Source organism: Sturnus vulgaris, chromosome 17 (genome assembly GCF_052056855.1).
Source record: "Sturnus vulgaris isolate bStuVul1 chromosome 17, bStuVul1.hap1, whole genome shotgun sequence".
Lineage (NCBI taxonomy): Eukaryota > Metazoa > Chordata > Aves > Passeriformes > Sturnidae > Sturnus > Sturnus vulgaris.
In genome coordinates, this window is record NC_142259.1 from 14326772 (window position 1) to 14344302 (window position 17531).

Consider the following 17531-nt stretch of genomic DNA (forward strand, 5'->3'; position numbering starts at 1 on the left):
TGATGGATGGATGGATGGATGGATGGATGGATGGATGGATGGATGATGGATGATGGATGATGGATGATGGATGGATGGATGGATGGATGGATGGATGGATGGATGGATGATGGATGGATGGATGGATGATGGATGATGGATGATGGATGGATGGATGATGGATGGATGGATGATGGATGGATGGATGGATGATGGATGGATGATGGATGGATGATGGATGGATGATGGATGATGGATGGATGGATGATGGATGGATGATGGATGGATGATGGATGGATGATGGATGATGGATGATGGATGGATGGATGATGGATGGATGATGGATGATGGATGGATGATGGATGATGGATGATGGATGATGGATGGATGGATGGATGATGGATGGATGATGGATGGATGGATGGATGGATGATGGATGATGGATGATGGATGGATGGATGGATGATGGATGGATGATGGATGATGGATGGATGATGGATGATGGATGGATGATGGATGGATGATGGATGGATGATGGATGATGGATGGATGGATGATGGATGATGGATGGATGGATGATGGATGATGGATGGATGATGGATGGATGATGGATGATGGATGATGGATGGATGGATGATGGATGATGGATGGATGGATGGATGATGGATGATGGATGATGGATGATGGATGGATGGATGATGGATGATGGATGGATGATGGATGATGGATGATGGATGATGGATGGATGATGGATGATGGATGATGGATGGATGATGGATGATGGATGATGGATGGATGATGGATGATGGATGATGGATGATGGATGATGGATGGATGGATGGATGATGGATGGATGATGGATGGATGGATGGATGGATGATGGATGATGGATGATGGATGATGGATGATGGATGGATGGATGGATGATGGATGATGGATGATGGATGGATGGATGATGGATGATGGATGATGGATGGATGGATGGATGATGGATGATGGATGGATGATGGATGGATGGATGATGGATGGATGGATGATGGATGGATGATGGATGGATGATGGATGGATGGATGATGGATGATGGATGATGGATTGATGGATGATGGATGGATGGATGGATGATGGATGATGGATGGATGATGGATGATGGATGATGGATTGATGGATGATGGATGGATGGATGGATGGATGGAGGGATGGATGGATGGAGGGATGGATGGAGGGATGGATGGAGGGAGGGATGGATGCAGGATTGGCTTCTCTGTGCTGCTCTCTCTTTTTTTGAGTCGCATGAGAAAGGGTTAAGCAGAATTTTGATCTCTGCAATATTTTCATGCTTATACATTCTGTTTCTCATTTCCATGACAAAGATGTAGGAAGAGCAGAATAAGGTACAGAATTTGCAGAGCAATTTTAAGACTGTAATGAGAACAGAAAATAGTAGGGGGAGAAGAATTGTAATTAGAATATGAAATGGGAAAAAAAATTAATCTATTTCCATGTCACTCTTAAGACTAAATTCTGCTGCTCCCTGTAGCTTTCAGTGGATGAGTTTTTTGTGTGTGTATGTGAAGAGCTTGAACTCCTTTGCAGGCTCTGAAAGATCCAGGTAAATGAGTTTAAGGCCTCATTCCCCCCAAAATAATGTAATAACAATAATTTTGTGTGCAGTGTTGACAGAAAGCCAGGCAGTCTCTTAGATAAATGAATGCTGTCACTCGAATAGTGGGGGCATTTCAGGGGAATAAAAGGGGACGCTGGAGATGCTTTTGGGGTGGAAGTCTGTGTGAGTATCACAGAAGCCCCCAAACTCCAAATATTGCCAGTCCTGAGGGACATCTGTGTGTCCTGAGCCCCCCAGGCAAAGCTGGGCCACCCACACGGGGTTGTGCAGCTCCTGGTCCAGCTGAGCTCTGAGTATTTCAGGGATGGAGGTATCCACAATAATATTTAATCACCCAGATGATAAAAAATGAGATTATATCTGCCCACAGAGCTCCCAGGAGCCCACAGGTCAGGGTTTATTACTCATCTCTCATTTGTCCAATTGCTGTTCTGGATCCCTCTAAGCCACAGCATCCTGCAGCAAGAGGTTTTGCTTTTGGGTCCAGTATGAAGAAATTTTCTGGGAGAGTTTAATTTCACTTGCTGATAATCTCAGTGCCTGTCTCCTCGATTTCAGGCTGTTAGAACCCCACTCTCATTTCATTTTTTCACCTACATCTTCACTGAGTCCATCTAACACCTTTATCCCTTCATCAGCCCTTTCTCCTCATCCACACGTGCCATTGCACACCTTGCATCCTCCTTGCAGCTGCCCTCTCTCCTTCTAACAGTACAGATGGCAAAATAACACTTGGTCTTTCCTTGTTTGCTCTTTTCCTGATTGCTTCTAAAACCTGAATTGTGTTTTTGGCAGCTGCTGAGGACTGAAAAAAAAAAAAAATTGGAAGTGAACTCTCCAGGAAAGTTTCTCTTCTGGACAGCAATATCTATTTTAAGGCCCATTGTCATGTCTGTCGTTGGGATTGCTTTTCTTCAGTGCATTACTTTGCATTTATTGACATTAAATTTAATCTTCCATTTCCTCAGTGCCACTTAGTGCAGTGAGAGTCCTAATGCAAAGCTATTCAAAGTCGCTTTTAGTTTCAGCTGGCCTGAATAATTTCTGTCTCATTAATAAACTGAACCCTTCCAGATCAGTTATATACTGAGCTGGATAGATTTTAGTGCAGATGGGTCATGGACCATGATCTTCTGCTTGCTAAAACCTGCTGAGTGTCTTGCTGTGAGCAAGGGAACCTTCCCCTGGGTCCTGTGACCTGTTGGGTTGGGGGTTTAGAGCTGGTTTTTGAGGAACCTTGTGAGAAGTTCAAGCAGAGAGATCAGCTTATCTTTCCTTGGGGTTTGCTGACCCTTCAGCAAGCTCTGGGTGGGCTGTGGGGCACAAGGTCCCTGTCCTGGCTCCCTCTGGGGCGTGCTGGAGTGTGCTGGGGTCACACTGAGGGAGTTGGACATGATGGTTTGGAACCTTCCCCTTCCCACTCCTGTTGGTTTGGGAGCAGAGACAGAAGGTCACACATTGGAAATCAATGAATCCTTCAGGTTGGGAAAGACCTCTGGGATTGCTGGGCCCCACCATTGGCCCAGCACTGCCAAGGCCACCTCTAACTCGTGTCCCCAAGTGTCACATCCGTGTGTCTTTTAAATCCCTCCAGGGATGGTGGCTCCACCACTGCCCTGGGCAGCTGTGCCACAGCTGGACAAGCCTTTCAGTGAAGAAACCTTGCCTGATCTCCAGTTCAAACCTGATGTGGTACCACCTTGAGGCTGTTCCCTCTCCTCCTGTCCCTGTTCCCAGATCCCAAATCCCCCTGGCTGTCCCCTCCTGTCAGGGAGTTGTGCAGAGCCACAAGGTCCCCCTGAGCCTCCTTTTCTCCAGGCTCAGCCCCTTCCCAGCTCCCCCAGCCCCTCCTGGGGCTCCAGACCCTTCCCTGGATGCTCCAGCCCCTCAATGTTTTTGTTGTCATGAGGGTCCCAAAGTTCCCTCACATTGTTTTGGAGCAGGTGGGTGAATATCCCTTGGCCATGGGGGTTCCTCAGGATTTCCTGGGTTGGTTTTTTGTTTTCCTTCTGGCCATCCCAGTGTGAGAGCTTCTCAGATGGGTCTTTCCAAGGGAGATGGTTTAGGAATTTCTGAATACTCACTCCATCAGTGTCCAGGCTGGGCCAGGTCATTCCTTTCTTCCCCTCCAGCCTCTGCCATACCTTGGCCCCACCAGCTCTGCAAGTTTCCTCTTCCTGGTTTATTTGAGAGAAAACTCCCACCAGGTTTTTATCCTGCTTGTAAACTGTTCTTAAAACAAACAAATCAACCAAACAAGCCACTTTTTACTGCAAGGCTTTCAGCCTCAAGACTTCAGCTGTACCAAGCTGCATTTCCCCTGGGGTAATGTGTGAGAATATTCCCTGTCTGGAGCAAACTCAGCCCCTCAAAGCCTCGGTGGCTGCTGTGGATGCTGAGTTTGTGTTGTGCCTCTGACAGTCACCTGCTGTGGGGTCCCTGTTGGTGCCATTTGTCCCCCAAACAAATCCCAGTGCCCGGCCAGGCTGCCTGGGATGGACACGGGCACTCCTGGGGGGGAGCTGTAAATCTCCTGCTGAACTCCTGACCCTCCTGACAGCATCAACCCAGGGCTACCCAGGCATTTCAGCACACACATAAATAATGCTGAGTAGATCACTCCGGGCCAGAGGTTGTGTAAAGACCTTGCTGGGGGAGCTGCAGTTAAAGAGGGGAAGGTGACCTCAGCTGGGAATTCCCTGAAGAGGTGGGATGCTGAATTGCTCCTGCAGGAATTTGCAGTGGCAGCTCAGCCAGCAGCAGCAGCACTGGCAGGGGCAGGGCTGAGGTGAGGATTTCACATCCCAGAGAGGATCCTGAGCAGGAGCAGCATCCCTGGCTGTGGATCCCTCACAGGGATCCCTCACCCTCCTGGTGTGCAGGAACAGCATCGTGGGGATGCAGGGCTTGGAATTAGCATGGCCAAAGTGCACTCACAGCAGAGTGTGCCACCCAGAAAAATTCCTGATAAAAATCAATTGCAGATAAAACTATTTCTGGAACACTTTTTAAAGAAAAGTTATATTTCCCCATGGTGGGAATGGTGCCATTGGAAGCAGCTGAATGAAGCCAAACAACACATGGGCTGCATTTTATTTTCATTTTTTTTCTTTTTTTTTAATGAGGAGTATTAAATACAAATTAGCTGTATTACACAAGTTTTCTTGGGTCCTAACTTTTACTTACTATTAACCTAAAGACATTCCTTGCATGGCTTTACTTTGGGTCACTCTGTCTTGGTGCTGGTGAGAGCTGAGGTGTAACCTGCTGGGAAACAAACCCAGAGCATTCCAAGAATCTCCAGTGAGATGTGACAAACCCAGAGCATTCCAAGAATCTCCAGTGAGATGTGACAAACCCAGTGCACCCAGTTTGGAAATGAGAGGGAACCACTGCCCATCTCCTGGGATGGGTCAGGGAGGCAAAGCAGAGGCAAGTGCATCCAATTTGTTCTTAATTGGTCATTTAGTAGCTCCTTGATGATGTTGGCTCTTAATTATTGCTGGATTTGTATTAACGTTTTCAGGCTTTAGAACCTCAATGGATTTGCAGTGAAGGTGCTGTTGCCAAAAATGAGTATTAAAATTTAGGTAAGACTCCTCCAAAAATAAAATAAAAAACCAAAACGAAAAACAAAACACCCCCGAATAAATAAATACCCCAAACCCACCGCACATAAAATGAAATTAAATAAAAAGTTTGGAAGGCTTTTGAGATCTTGAAAGTATTGCTGGTATGAATTTTGCCCACATATTCTGGTCTAGTGGAAGGTGCTGCCCGTGTCAGGGGGGTTGAACTGGAAGGGATCTTTCAGGTCCCTTCCAACCCAAACCCAATCTGTGATTCCACATTTTCTTACAGAGCTGAAGTTTCCATCTCAGTCCTTGCCTCTCAGGAAATAAAAAGGATGTGATGAGATTCATAATAAAATGGTACAAGCTGGCAGTGCCATCCAGGAAAAAGTAACACCTTCTCGGAATCTTGGCAGGAGGTTTTTGTTTCTTTCCACTGGGCCCTTCCCAGTTAGCAAACATTTGTTCTCCCTGTTTGCACAGAGCTGGAGATCCCACAGCTGCTGCACTTCGGGGTCTGTCCCAGCCTGCTGCCTGCATTTGGTTTTTTTTTTCTTTTTTTATATTCACCTGGTTAACATGAGACCCGTGTGACCTCTGGGCACGTTTACAGGTTTGAAAATAATGCTGTGGAGCAAAAATAACGAACCAAAGTGAGTCCAGAAAAGCAATAAAATTTTAAAAAGTGCTTTGTACAACAACATCTGAATTGAGCTCCGTGTATGGGCTGGTAGAGCAGTGCCAGCTGCAGATCTCCTGGAAGAGCTGTAGTAAAAGAATTATATTTTTAATTAAATTCTCCATTAAAAACTGGATTTCAGAGGGTGTTTTCTCACACTTTTATCTTTTGCTTGGACCCGAAATACTCAGTAGGTTGTCCCATGGAGGGCTGCATTTGTGGTTTGGTCTCCATCACCCTGATGTCCTTGGAGCTCCCTCTCTGAATGGGCTTGGCAGCATCCCTGTCCTTATCCATCAGTGCCAGGCAAAGCCACCTCGAGATGGGCTGGAGTTCTGTCACCAAGGCAGCTCCGTGCTGTTCATTTGACTGCATTGCTGGAATTTGGGGCCCTTTCCCTTCCCTCTCACCCTTTCCCTTCCCCCTTTTTCTTCCCCTTCCCTTTTTCTTCTCCCTTCCCTCCCTGGCTTCATGCTCATTTCAGGCAGGACAGAATCAGCCACAGCCACTCGGTTTTTTTTTAACAGGCTGCTCCTATTAACCAAAGAATAATAAAATGAAGTAATTGTAACCGAGCAAAAGGGTGATTAAGACAGACAACTGCACAAGAGGATGTTCCTTTTGAATTAGGACTTGAAAAGGATCCCTGCCACATCATTCAGTGCAGGCTGGATTTTGGGGTAAAGGAGGGTGATGAATGGCTGTATCCAGGTCTGGAACAGGAGCTAGAGTGAAGGAAAAAAGGGAGAAGGCATTTATAACCAAAGGGAAATATTAAAATTTCTGTTTCGACCATAAATCTACCTGGAATGATGGTGTTGATTGTTTTGAAGTGCATTCCGTTGCAAAACAATAATGAGAAGAGGGAGAGAACATTACTTATCTGCTCTACCTGGCTGCTGCATAACTGGGAAACATCTAATTGAAAAAATATCCTGATGGGAGAATTTCTAATAAATTTGTTTGCACCTTCATAGCCTGGAGGAGAGGGGAAAAAAAATCCAATCAGCAGTGGGGAAATTCCAAAGTTTCCATTGCATTTTGAGTCTTGATTTTCAGGCTCACTGCTCAGCCTGGCAATCAGAGAAATAGTAATTTTGAAAGCAGGATTCATTACAGTTGTTATGAAGGCATCAAGGGCAGAAGGAATTGTAGAATGGAGGTAGGGGAACAGTAGAAAGCCATAAAAAAAATACATTCTGACAAACAGAAGGATGTGGAGAAAGGGGAGGGTTTGTCCTGCTCTGAGCCTCCCCACTGAAGGGTACTTTTGCTTTGCTGAATGTAACTTTCAAGGTAATGTTATTTCCTGGAGACAAAGGTGGTGGCCGGGTGTGGGTCAGGGTTTTCTCGTGTGTAACAAGGGTAGAATGAGAGGAATCAGCCTCATGAGCACCAGGGCAGGTTTAGATTGGATATTAGGGAAAATTCCTTCCTTCCAGGTCCTGGAACAGGTGGCCCAGGGCAGTGGTGAGGTCACCATCCCTGGAGGGGTTTCTGAGAGGTGAGGTGGCACTTGGGGACATCATTCAATGGTGGCTTTGGCTGTACTGAGAGAATGTTGGACTCGGTGATCCTAGAGGGCTTTTCCACCTCTGCTGCCAGTCCAGCTGTGTCTGCTGGGCTGTCAGAGGGGATTTCGGCTGTCGAGCTGGGTCTGGGTTCCTGGAGGCTCCAGCTGTCCTGGCTGTGCACTGATCCTCTGGCAGGTGGGGGAAGCCCAGGTTAGAGGGGATGGTGTCCATCTGTCCTCTGGGGAAGTTTGTCCCAGTGCTCTCTGCATCCCACAGCTCCTGCCTCACTGCTGGATTTCACAGAATCCAGCACTTGCACACGAATCCTCTCCCTCCCTGATGCAGCTGCTGCTGGTATTGCTTGGTGAGTGCCTCAATACCTGCTCCAATTTTGCAGCTTTTAATTGCTTTGCTGTGCCAGAGGACAGGTTGGCAATTAGGGGGTGTCTGAGGCCACGCAGAGCTGTGTTACCCCCACTTGGCTTTACTAACTCTGCTGACTTTAACAGCTAATCCTGCAGCACTCTGAGAAATGGAAGTGTAATTAATTGTCTAGCCTGAAAAATCTTCACCTGGTTTTATTTAGATTTCGCTTTTATTGCTCTTAATATGGCCAATTTCTGTTAAGGCATTACTGGAATCAGCTTCATATCAGAGAGTGAGAGAACAGGCGAGGGGTGAGTGATCTCCAGTTCATCATCCTGCTGGCAAGGGCACGAGGGTTGGCTCTTCCCCTTGTTAAGTGCAAGGTGTCACTCACAGCTGGTACCTCCATCCTCGCCTGGGGAGTGTTTTACGGCACAGCCCGTTTTTATTGCCGTAATTAATTTGTGAACTCAGCCTTGAGGGTCTGCCCCAGCCGTTCTTGGAGCCGGAGACAATCCTGGAGGGCTTTTTTTCCTTCCTTTGAAATGGGAGCGAGTGAAAAGCTCCCGTTGTAGCTAATTAGTGAGAAGAGTTGTAGCTCTCCGTGGGGGTTTAGTGGCCTGATAAGTGGATTAGCAGCTGGGAATCGGGTGTGTGCTGGAGCTGTGGGGACACAGGAGCTTGGGCTGTGCTCAGGCTGCCCAGTGGAGCAGAGTCCTGGCAGAGCAGCAGGGAGGGGATGGATGTGCCAGGCTTTGCACACAGACCCCTCCTGAACGCTCCAGAGTGATTCTGCATTGCTGCAGGAGCTTTGCTGTGCTGTGGAGGGTTATGGTGAGGTGTGTAAGAGGATTGAATAGGACCTGCCCAGGTCTGGACATTTCTCTTGATGGAAGTTGGTTTTTTATATCAGATTGGTGGTCTGGTAGGAATTTTGGCAACAGCTTCTTTGGGGTGATCGTTGCTGCAGGGTGCACCTGTGGCTTCACACATTTGACTTGTTTATTTGGAGTGGTTCATTCCTGATTTCACTGAAAGCATCCCATACTCATGCTCTGTTAGCACATCCCATTGCAGTAACTGGGGTGAAGGTGTGCTCAAACATGCTCAAAAGTGTTCAAACAGCAGCTCAGGGCTTTCCTCTGGGAATTGTGGCTCTTGACATGAAGAGCCAGGAAGGCATTTGGGATGCACAGGAGCGTGGTGTGCAGATGGCATTTTATTAACTCTTTCTTTTGCCTTTCTAGTTTGATGGGGAGAACATGTACATGGGGATGAACGACAACGCCCAGGAGTTTCTATCGGCCAATCAGGTAAGCGTTGTTTTGCCGGGGTGAGGTTTTTAGAGGACTAAAGCACAATTCTGGGAGCTCTCTGTGAATCTGCCCTGCTGGGACATCAGCAGGAGGAGGAGGAGGCCAGAGCCCAGCTGCTGCCAAGCAGCACTGGCTGCACTTGGTGAAGGGATTGGGATGCATTTCCACCCTGCTGCTGGAGCCTGGCTCTGCTGAAAAGCTTTGCCTCAGCATCCCTCACTCAAAAGGAAGGTGCTTTGGTGTTTCTGGTTGCAGTGAAGTTTCCAAGTATTGTGTGTGCAGTTCAGGTGTCTCCTTCCCTCATGTGGACTATTTCCTGTAGCTTAAGAGATCAACAGGGGAGAAAAAGGAATCAAAGGATTCCTGTTTTGGAGCTAGAAACTCACATGTGGGGGACCAGAATAGAAGTGTTCGTGTCTTGCAGGTGCCTGAGCCTTCTTTGGGCTTGGATACACATGGAAAAAACATGGAGTGGGCCCCTAAACCTGTATATAGGTTGGAACAAGGTGACCTTTTAACCCAGCTCTGTGATTCTATAAAGTTAAACCCACATTTAGGTCCTGCTGGGACAGGAGGATTTCAGCACATGCTTTTCTGTCCCCCTGACCTGGAGATGAGAGCTGGTCCCCTGTGCACCCCTCAGGGGTGGCCTGGCATGGTTGGAGGTGCTGCACCCTCAGCATAGAGCATCTCATCACATGCAGCCTTGGGAGGGAAGGTGACAGTTCCTGGCTGACACATCCCGGCATCCCGGTTTTGGTTGTGTTGGGCTGTTTTGTTGACCACAGAAAGCCCCTGGGGTTTGGGACATCACTGTGGATTGCAAAGCTTGTGAGTCATGCACGATGCTCCAATAGCAGCAGGGATTAAACTCCATTCATATCACACTGGGAAAGGGATGAAATGCTCTGTTTGCCTCCTTGGAGCACGGCATGCTCTGGCTCATTGCTCAGGAGAGTTGTTCCTGCTCTGGCAGCTGGCACTGGGAGCTGTCCCCACTGCAGCGTGGGGAGAGGCTGTTCTTGTGTCAGGAGGAATTCCAGGGTGGGGAAGGAACAGCAAACTTCGTGCTACTGAATGATTCAGCAGAAACAAATATGTGTTCAACCAACAACAGTGTGGGGTTGATCCTCAGAGACAGGAATTGCCAGAGGGTGAGTAAATATGGGAAAGAATGGGGTGATGGCTGAGTGCCCCATCCAGGGGTCAGCCCTGTCCCCCCCCAGACTGTGCAGAGCCACATGTTGTGGGTGATCACAGGGCAGTTGTTGTAGATACTTTGCCTTTAAAAACTTCCAAGGGACAAGGATTTCTGTGGGAAGGGCTGGCACAGGGACCAGCCACAGCCCCTGGCCATGATGTGCCTGCAGGACCAGGCTGGATTTGGGCAGAGCCATGGCCAGCATGAACCATTTGTGTTTCCTTCTTGGCATCTATGTCATGCCATTTCCCTCAAGGGTGAGCATGAGGGGGAGGTCAGAAGGGTGCTGTGGGGTAGGGAATGGTTTGCTGCACCTCAAGGAGGAGGGTTGGCTCCCAAAGGAAAGCAGGGATTACCAGGTAGTACAGGATTCATGAATTTGATCCTGGAGAAGGATCAACCAAACCAGCTTAGATCCCTGTAGCCTGGGCTTCATTTGCTCTCTGTTTACTTGCTGACCTTTATTTCCCATTTTGGAATAGCAGTTGAGGATGGAGAGGGAGGAAGGTTCTTAACCCTTGGCAGAGGACAGCATCCACTGCAGGGATGGCTTCGTGCACAGGGGCTGTGCTGCTTTCTCCACCAGCAAAAGCACCATGGAGAGGAACACGGAGAAGAAGTGGGGAAGTTTGCCTTGTTTTGCATCCCCAGTTCCCAGTATGGGACAGTCAGAGAGGAGCTGGGAGTACAGGGTGGCACCTGGGGCTCTGTGGGAGGCTGCAGTGACTCCCCATGACCTCAGCTGGGGTGGCAGGAGTGTAACTGGGAGGGAAGGTGAGGATCCCAGTTCATGTCCGTGCCCTGCAGGGATGTGGCTTCACACCCAGCATGAGCTTTGGCCAAGGAGGATGAGGAGCAGCTTCCTCCTCACCCTCCTTAGTGCATCATCTCCCTGTATTTATCTGCTCATCAGCACTTGTTTACTGGTTTTACAGCCCCAGCCATGACCTCAGCACTAGTGACACAACTGTTATTTAACTGGGGGTTCCAGATGGTTCTTTATTGTTTGCTAAAGCTGTTGTAACCCGAAGGAGTGCATTCAACAGCAGGAGGGGGGTTTCACAATCTCACCTCAGAGGCTGCTGAACCACCACATTCCTTTACAGCCCATGTGGGACATCCAACAGCCCTTGGGTTCCTCCAAGAGAAAGGCAAATTTTATAGAGTCAGAACTGGAACCATCACACTGCAGGTAGGAGAGCCTGGTGGGTTGGGGTTTTTAATCCACCATGATCCTGCAGCTCCTTGAGAGCAGCTTTGTCTCGGTCCCTTGTCTCATTTTTGATCTTAGGAAGTTCTGTTCTGCCCAGGGGAGAAGGTCCAGGAGAGCTCAGAGCCCAAAGGGGCTCCAGGAGAGCTGCAGAGGGACTGGGGACAAGGGATGGAGGGACAGCACATAGGGAATGGCTCCCACTGCCAGAGGGCAGGGTTAGATGGGATATTGGGAAGGGATTCCTGGCTGTGAGTGTGGTAGAAGCCTGGCACAGGGTGCCCAGAGCAGCTGTGGCTGCCCCTGGATCCCTGGCAGTGCCCAAGGCCAGGCTGGACAGGGCTTGGAGCAGCCTGGGACAGTGGGAGGTGTCCTGCCATGGCAGGGGGGTGGAATGAGATGATGTTTAAGGTCCCTTCCAGCCCAAACTTTTCTGGGTTTCTGCAGTTTCTCATGGCAAGAGTGTGGTAAAACCAGGATCAGAGTCCTCCTGCCCCTCCTTCATTATTCCCTGCCTAGCTGCCAGCTTGAGGGGAAGAAGAAACAAAACTCCACCACAAAACCTGTATAAAACCCCCACAAAACACCATCCAAAACATATGGAAGCCAGGTGACCTCTTCCTTCCCCTCATCTTCCTTGTTGGCATGGCTTTAGTGCCATGCCTGCAGCTCCTGTCATCCCAGAGGGGTTGGACTCAGCTGGGGACAAAATGCAGAAATAAAGGAGCCTAAAACCTAATGAGAGCACTGACAGCTCATGCCAGCACAACCTGCTTGGGGAAAAGAATTCCTCTTGTTCCACCAAATAGGAGGGACATTTGACCCCAGAAGTGAGTCAAATGTGAAATGTAATTCAAGCTGCAGCAGAGGCCAGGGTATAAATGCAAGCTGACATCTGATCAAACCACCGTGGACATTTGACCCCCCGAGATGAGTGAGGTATCTCTTGTGTCTTGTGCAGTCAGCACAGCATCATTCCTCACGCCTGTCAATTCTCCTTCTTTCCCACTCCCTTCCCCAAGCAAAGCAAGGAATTAATTAAGTCATTTGAAAAATCCCAAGGAATACACAGGTACGAAGTGCTCTGAAAGATTAATAAAAATGCAACGGTGCTGGTAAAAGAAATAAAAACACCTGCAAAATCAGTGGAAAAAGATATTTATTAAGGTCTTTGTGATAACACCACGAAAAAGGAAAGGTTGGGAAGTTCCAGGGCAGGAATGAGGTTGGTTTTATTTGGAATGGAGACTTTTGCACTTGCAGGAAGAGTCCGTGGATGCTTTGAAAACGTGGATTGACTATGCCTGGGAATCCCCTGTGAGAAGGTGTCATCATCCCACGTGCTGGGTGAAGAAATGCAGGAGCTGCCTTGTCAGGGAGCTGGGGGTGATGTGATGAGGCTGTGGGGACTGCCAGGGCCTGGCATGGCCTTGGGGACCACTGTCCCTTGGCTTTGGGGACCACTGTCCCTTGGCTTTGGGGACCACTGTCCCTTGGCTTTGGGGGTCAGGGGTGTGACTGTGCACCAGCAGTGCAGGGGCATTATGGAACACCTTAGGGAGGGTGTTTGCTGCATTTCACCTCCCTCCATGAATATCTCTGGCTGCTGGCAGGGCAACAGGCAGCTTGAAGGAGAAAAGAGCTGATTTTTTTATCACTGGACAGTTTGGATCCTGTGCTCTGCCTAATCCCAGGAGGTTTCAGTGCTAACTCCAGCTGAGTAACCAGCCTTTTTTTGTCCTAGCAAGTTAATTTGTGTTAATTTCCTCATGGAAGGGCTGTTCAGCACCTCTGTGGTTTGTTCATGCCAGAGAGACTGTACAAGCAGCTCTTTCCTTGTGGAAGTGAGGGCACAGACAGGACCCACTGCTGTGAAGTGTTGAAAATTTGAGAGTTCAGTTGAAAACAGAAGAGTTAAGTGGGCAAAGTTCTTTGCACATCATTTCCTCCTCCTAATGCTCTTGCTGGCAGTCTCATGCTGCCCATCTGTGTGTCAAAAATGTCAAATCTTGGGTGCCAGGTTTACAGCAGCATGGAGCAGCCTGGGGTAGTGGAAAGTGTCCTTGCCTTGCATGGAACTGGGTGGTCCTTAAGATCCAACTCAAACCAGGATTCCAGGATTCTCCAAGTGGAAAAGGAGAATGCCCAGAGAAGCTGTGGCTGGCCCTGGATCCCTGGAAGTGTCCAAGGCCAGGTTGGATGGGGTTGGAGCAGCCTGGGACAGTGGAGGTGGAATGGCAGGAGGTAGAATGGGATGGGCTTTAAGGTCCCTTCCCAGCCACCCATTCTGGGATTCTCTGACTGAAAAAGGCAGGATTTCCCCCAAGCCTGCTGCAGATGACATCAAGTGTCTCACCTGATGTGTAGAGCAGCACAAGGAGCTTTAATTTGGGCTCTGGGCATTGGGGTGAACCTGGGTAACTCGTGGATGGGCTGTTCACACTTATACTGACAGGGATGTGCTTCTGTGGGACTCTGGCTATGTGTAGAACAGAAGGTGGATTTTCCCTGGCTCTGTGTGTGTATGGGGGAGCCCTGCTGGCTGCAGAGGTTTTGCTGACACCCCGAGGGAGATGCAGTTAGGAGAGATGCTGTTTGGCGTGTGTCATGCTCAGCATCTGCCTTCAGGTGTGCTGCAGTGTGACCATGAATGTGGGGACAGCCACGGCCACCCCCTCCTGCCCACGTGGGATCCATCTGCGGTGTCCCCACGTGCCTGCACGTGTGTAAATCAACATTAATCTACTGTATCTATCGCCCTTTATCTCCCTGCCTGCCTGTATCTCCAGGCTGGGGTCTGTACCAGCCATAATGGATACAGGGAGTCACTGATCTGCTGGGTCAAATGGTCAGGGCTCTTTGATCAGCCGTCAGGATCCATTACCACCAGGGCCTCCGCTGGGGCTGGAATTACAACTTACATTTGACTCATTTCTGGGGTCAAAACGTCCCTCTTACTTGATCGAATGACAGAAATTGTATAATTTGTATATATCCCTGAGCCATATGTGCTCTGAGTGCCACTCTAATGTGTTTTATAAAGGCACAGCTGTCTCGGTGACTTATTTAAAATGGGATTTTGAAGTAGTGTTCTTGCCGTTTAATGTCCTCATTCAGGGTTACACAAGGTTTATCAAATAATAAATAACATTTAGAACATTGCTTTTAACATAACAATGGCTTTGCTGGTTATAAGGAACTGGGCGGTCCAATAAAGCTGTGTTTAGTAAATAAGTGATAATGCAGAAAGCAAAGATAGGATAATTAGAAATTAATGATGTGTGGGAAGCTATGGATACCTTCCTCATGTTCTGCTAACGCTCCAGACGAGACACAGCTCGTCTTGGCAGCCTCTGCTATAAAATTTGCCTTCAAACCTTGTCATAACACTGGCAGACGTGTTGTTCCCACCAATCTTGAGTGAATCACAGCAAAATGTCAACACTTGATAAAATAAACGCGGGGCTGGGGCAGCCCCAGTAAGTGCAGGGTTCCCCATCCCCTGGGCACCACGGGGGCAGAGCAGTGTCTGAAGGGGCTGTGGAGCCTGGGCAGGGTGAGGGGCATTGGGTGCTGCCAATGTGTCACTGTAGGCAGAAAGGCACACTGCATTTCTGTTATAACAGATTTTATACCCTCTGCACAGTTTGCACTTAGCCAACATAACATTGATTGGTCTAAAGCCATCTCCACCTCTGTTTTCCATAAAACTTTTCTAAAAAATACTTTTCCCAGCTGCAGGTTTCTTCTTGCTTATCTTCTTCTCTTCTTGGTCTCCAGGCCAGCAGCCTTTGAGAATACTTCCCAAAACAAATCTCATTCATTAACCCTCTCTAGCCCACAGACCAGGGTCCTGCTGTACTAATGAAGGTGTGGCTCACCCTGCCCTCATTTGTGCTCCTCCCTCCAGAGCAGGAGCTGTGAAATGGACCCGAGGTGGATTTTGGTTTTCAGTCCATCAGTGATGGGGCTGCTCTGGCACTGACAGCAACATGCAATTGCTCAGGTGTGAGGTGTCTTCATGGCAGTTGGTCTCTGACCTATCAGATGTGTGAATTTGGAGGAGTTTCCAGCACTTTGTTTGTCCCATAAAGTGCAGCAGGATGCTCGTGGTCACCACAGGCACTGCCCCAAAGCTGGGATTGCTCTGGAAGAAAGGCAGGAAGAGTCCAGGAGATCACACACATGGCTGAGCAATTCCTTCCAGTGGTCCTTCTCCTGAGGCTTAGAAAAAGGTCTGCAGAGAAAATTACAGCCTGTGGTGTGCAATTTCCACTCAAGTCCCATAATAAACTTTGGTGTTTCTAATTCAACCTTTGCACATGAAAAAAACTTGTTTTAACTTTCACAGAATTACAGAATGGTTTGGATGGAAGGCACTCTTAAAAGTCATTTAATTCAAACCCTCTGCAAGGAGCAGTGACATCTCCAATTCGATGAAGTTGCTCAGGGCCCTGTCCATGAAGACCTTGGATGTTCCCAGGATGGGACATCCACAGCTTCTCTGGGCAAGCTGTGCCAGGCTTTACCACCCTCTGGGTCAATAATTGAGGAGACAGAGTTTGGGGGCTCCATGTTCTGTTGATTTTTGGCTTGATCATGGGAACAGATGATATCAGAGGTTGGTCAATGTTAAAGGAAGTCACATAGAAGTGAGGGGTTTAAATAAGGGAAATGTGGCCTCTTTTTTTTTTTAAGGAGGGCATGGAGAGCTCTGGTGCTCCTGAATCTCCAGCAGTCTTGTGCTCTTTGCACTTTACTCTCTTGTGCCTTTGCAGAATCTTGGTCTCTTCCAATCTGCAAATAATCTGTATTTTTGAAGTTTGGAATTGGCCCCATCAGGGGCAGAGCACACCTGAAAGTAAATAACTGATGTCTCCCCAATCCCTTTACAAGGATACATTGCAAATACTGCAAGACCAGGCAGATTTCTGTGTATAAAAGACCCCCAGTGAAGGGAAGAGAAGAGAGAGGTTTGTATAGACTCAGAGTTGAAAGAGGATTACACAGAGTTTGGGAGTGTTGCACTGCAGGCCCCCATGCTAAGATACAGATTTTGCTCTTTCCCTGCTGTTCTTTGAGTAATGCTGTATAATTTCATGTGTTGTGCTGGGGAAGAAAAAATAGAGGGGAGACATTGATAGATACTAAATGCCTTTCTCAGCAGACGATTCAGGAAGAATCTCATGTACTATTTTAGAATGAACAATAGAGTGTTACATGTCATTTATTATAATCAGCAGCTAATGGAAACCCTTCCAGGAGGGGTTTGAGAGTTGAGCACAACTGCAGCTCATGATCCAGGCTTGTGAATTTTGCATGAACTCCTGTGTGACAGTGAAATTTTTGAAAGGTGCAGTCAGGAAGTGATTCCTGTAGCTTAGTCATAGCAAGGGAAGGTTTTACTGCTGCTACAAGGCTGGCTATAGTGTTTAAATAAAATCATAATAAAAAATCCCTTTGTGTTATGAGTTAACATCATCTTCAGCCCTGGGTCTCAAGGGACTCCTAAGTTTTTAGCAATAGAGTGTTTGAAAAACAGCCACCAAGCATCCCAGAGTGAAAAACTAATGCAATTGAGCCACTCCTAGACCAAAATGGATGGTCTCTGCTTCTATTGCACTCACTCTGGGGAAAAAAAGGGAAAAAGAAATAGCATCTCAAACATCTGAAGATGCCTATCAGGTGGCACAGAGCACCTGGAAGGGAGAGGAAACACTGAAACTGCTGTGGTGGCTGAATTTCGTGTGTAGGTATTTCATCAAGGTGATTGCAGATAGGTTTAGGGGCAAAGGCAGGAGGGAGAAGATCCTCAGGTGTACTGGAGGACACACCACTCTTGACAGCCTGAGGGCTGGGCACAGCATCCACCACCCTCCAAGCTCCCCTGGAGTCCACAGCCAGCTCTGCCCAGTCCCAGCAGTGACCTTTCCTTGTCTTTCCTGTGTCTTTCCGAGGTTTTCTGGGATATGAATCAGCTCAGAGAATGTTTTTGACCCAGTGCTAAAGAGTGTCTGTGTAAAGCAGCACATCTTTCTGTAGCCCTTGTTCTGTGAGATGTGGAATCAAA

General features: G+C 48.1%; 1 protein-coding gene across 1 annotated transcript in view; it reads left to right on the plus strand.

Moving 5' to 3' along the window:
- Nucleotides 1–17531, plus strand: part of TOX2 (TOX high mobility group box family member 2) — a 147580-nt gene that overhangs the window by 49576 nt on the left and 80473 nt on the right. The window contains exon 2 of the mRNA XM_014876082.2: nt 8982–9047. Within this exon, the coding sequence (XP_014731568.1) occupies nt 8982–9047 (66 nt within the window). The remainder of the gene's footprint in view (nt 1–8981; nt 9048–17531) is intronic.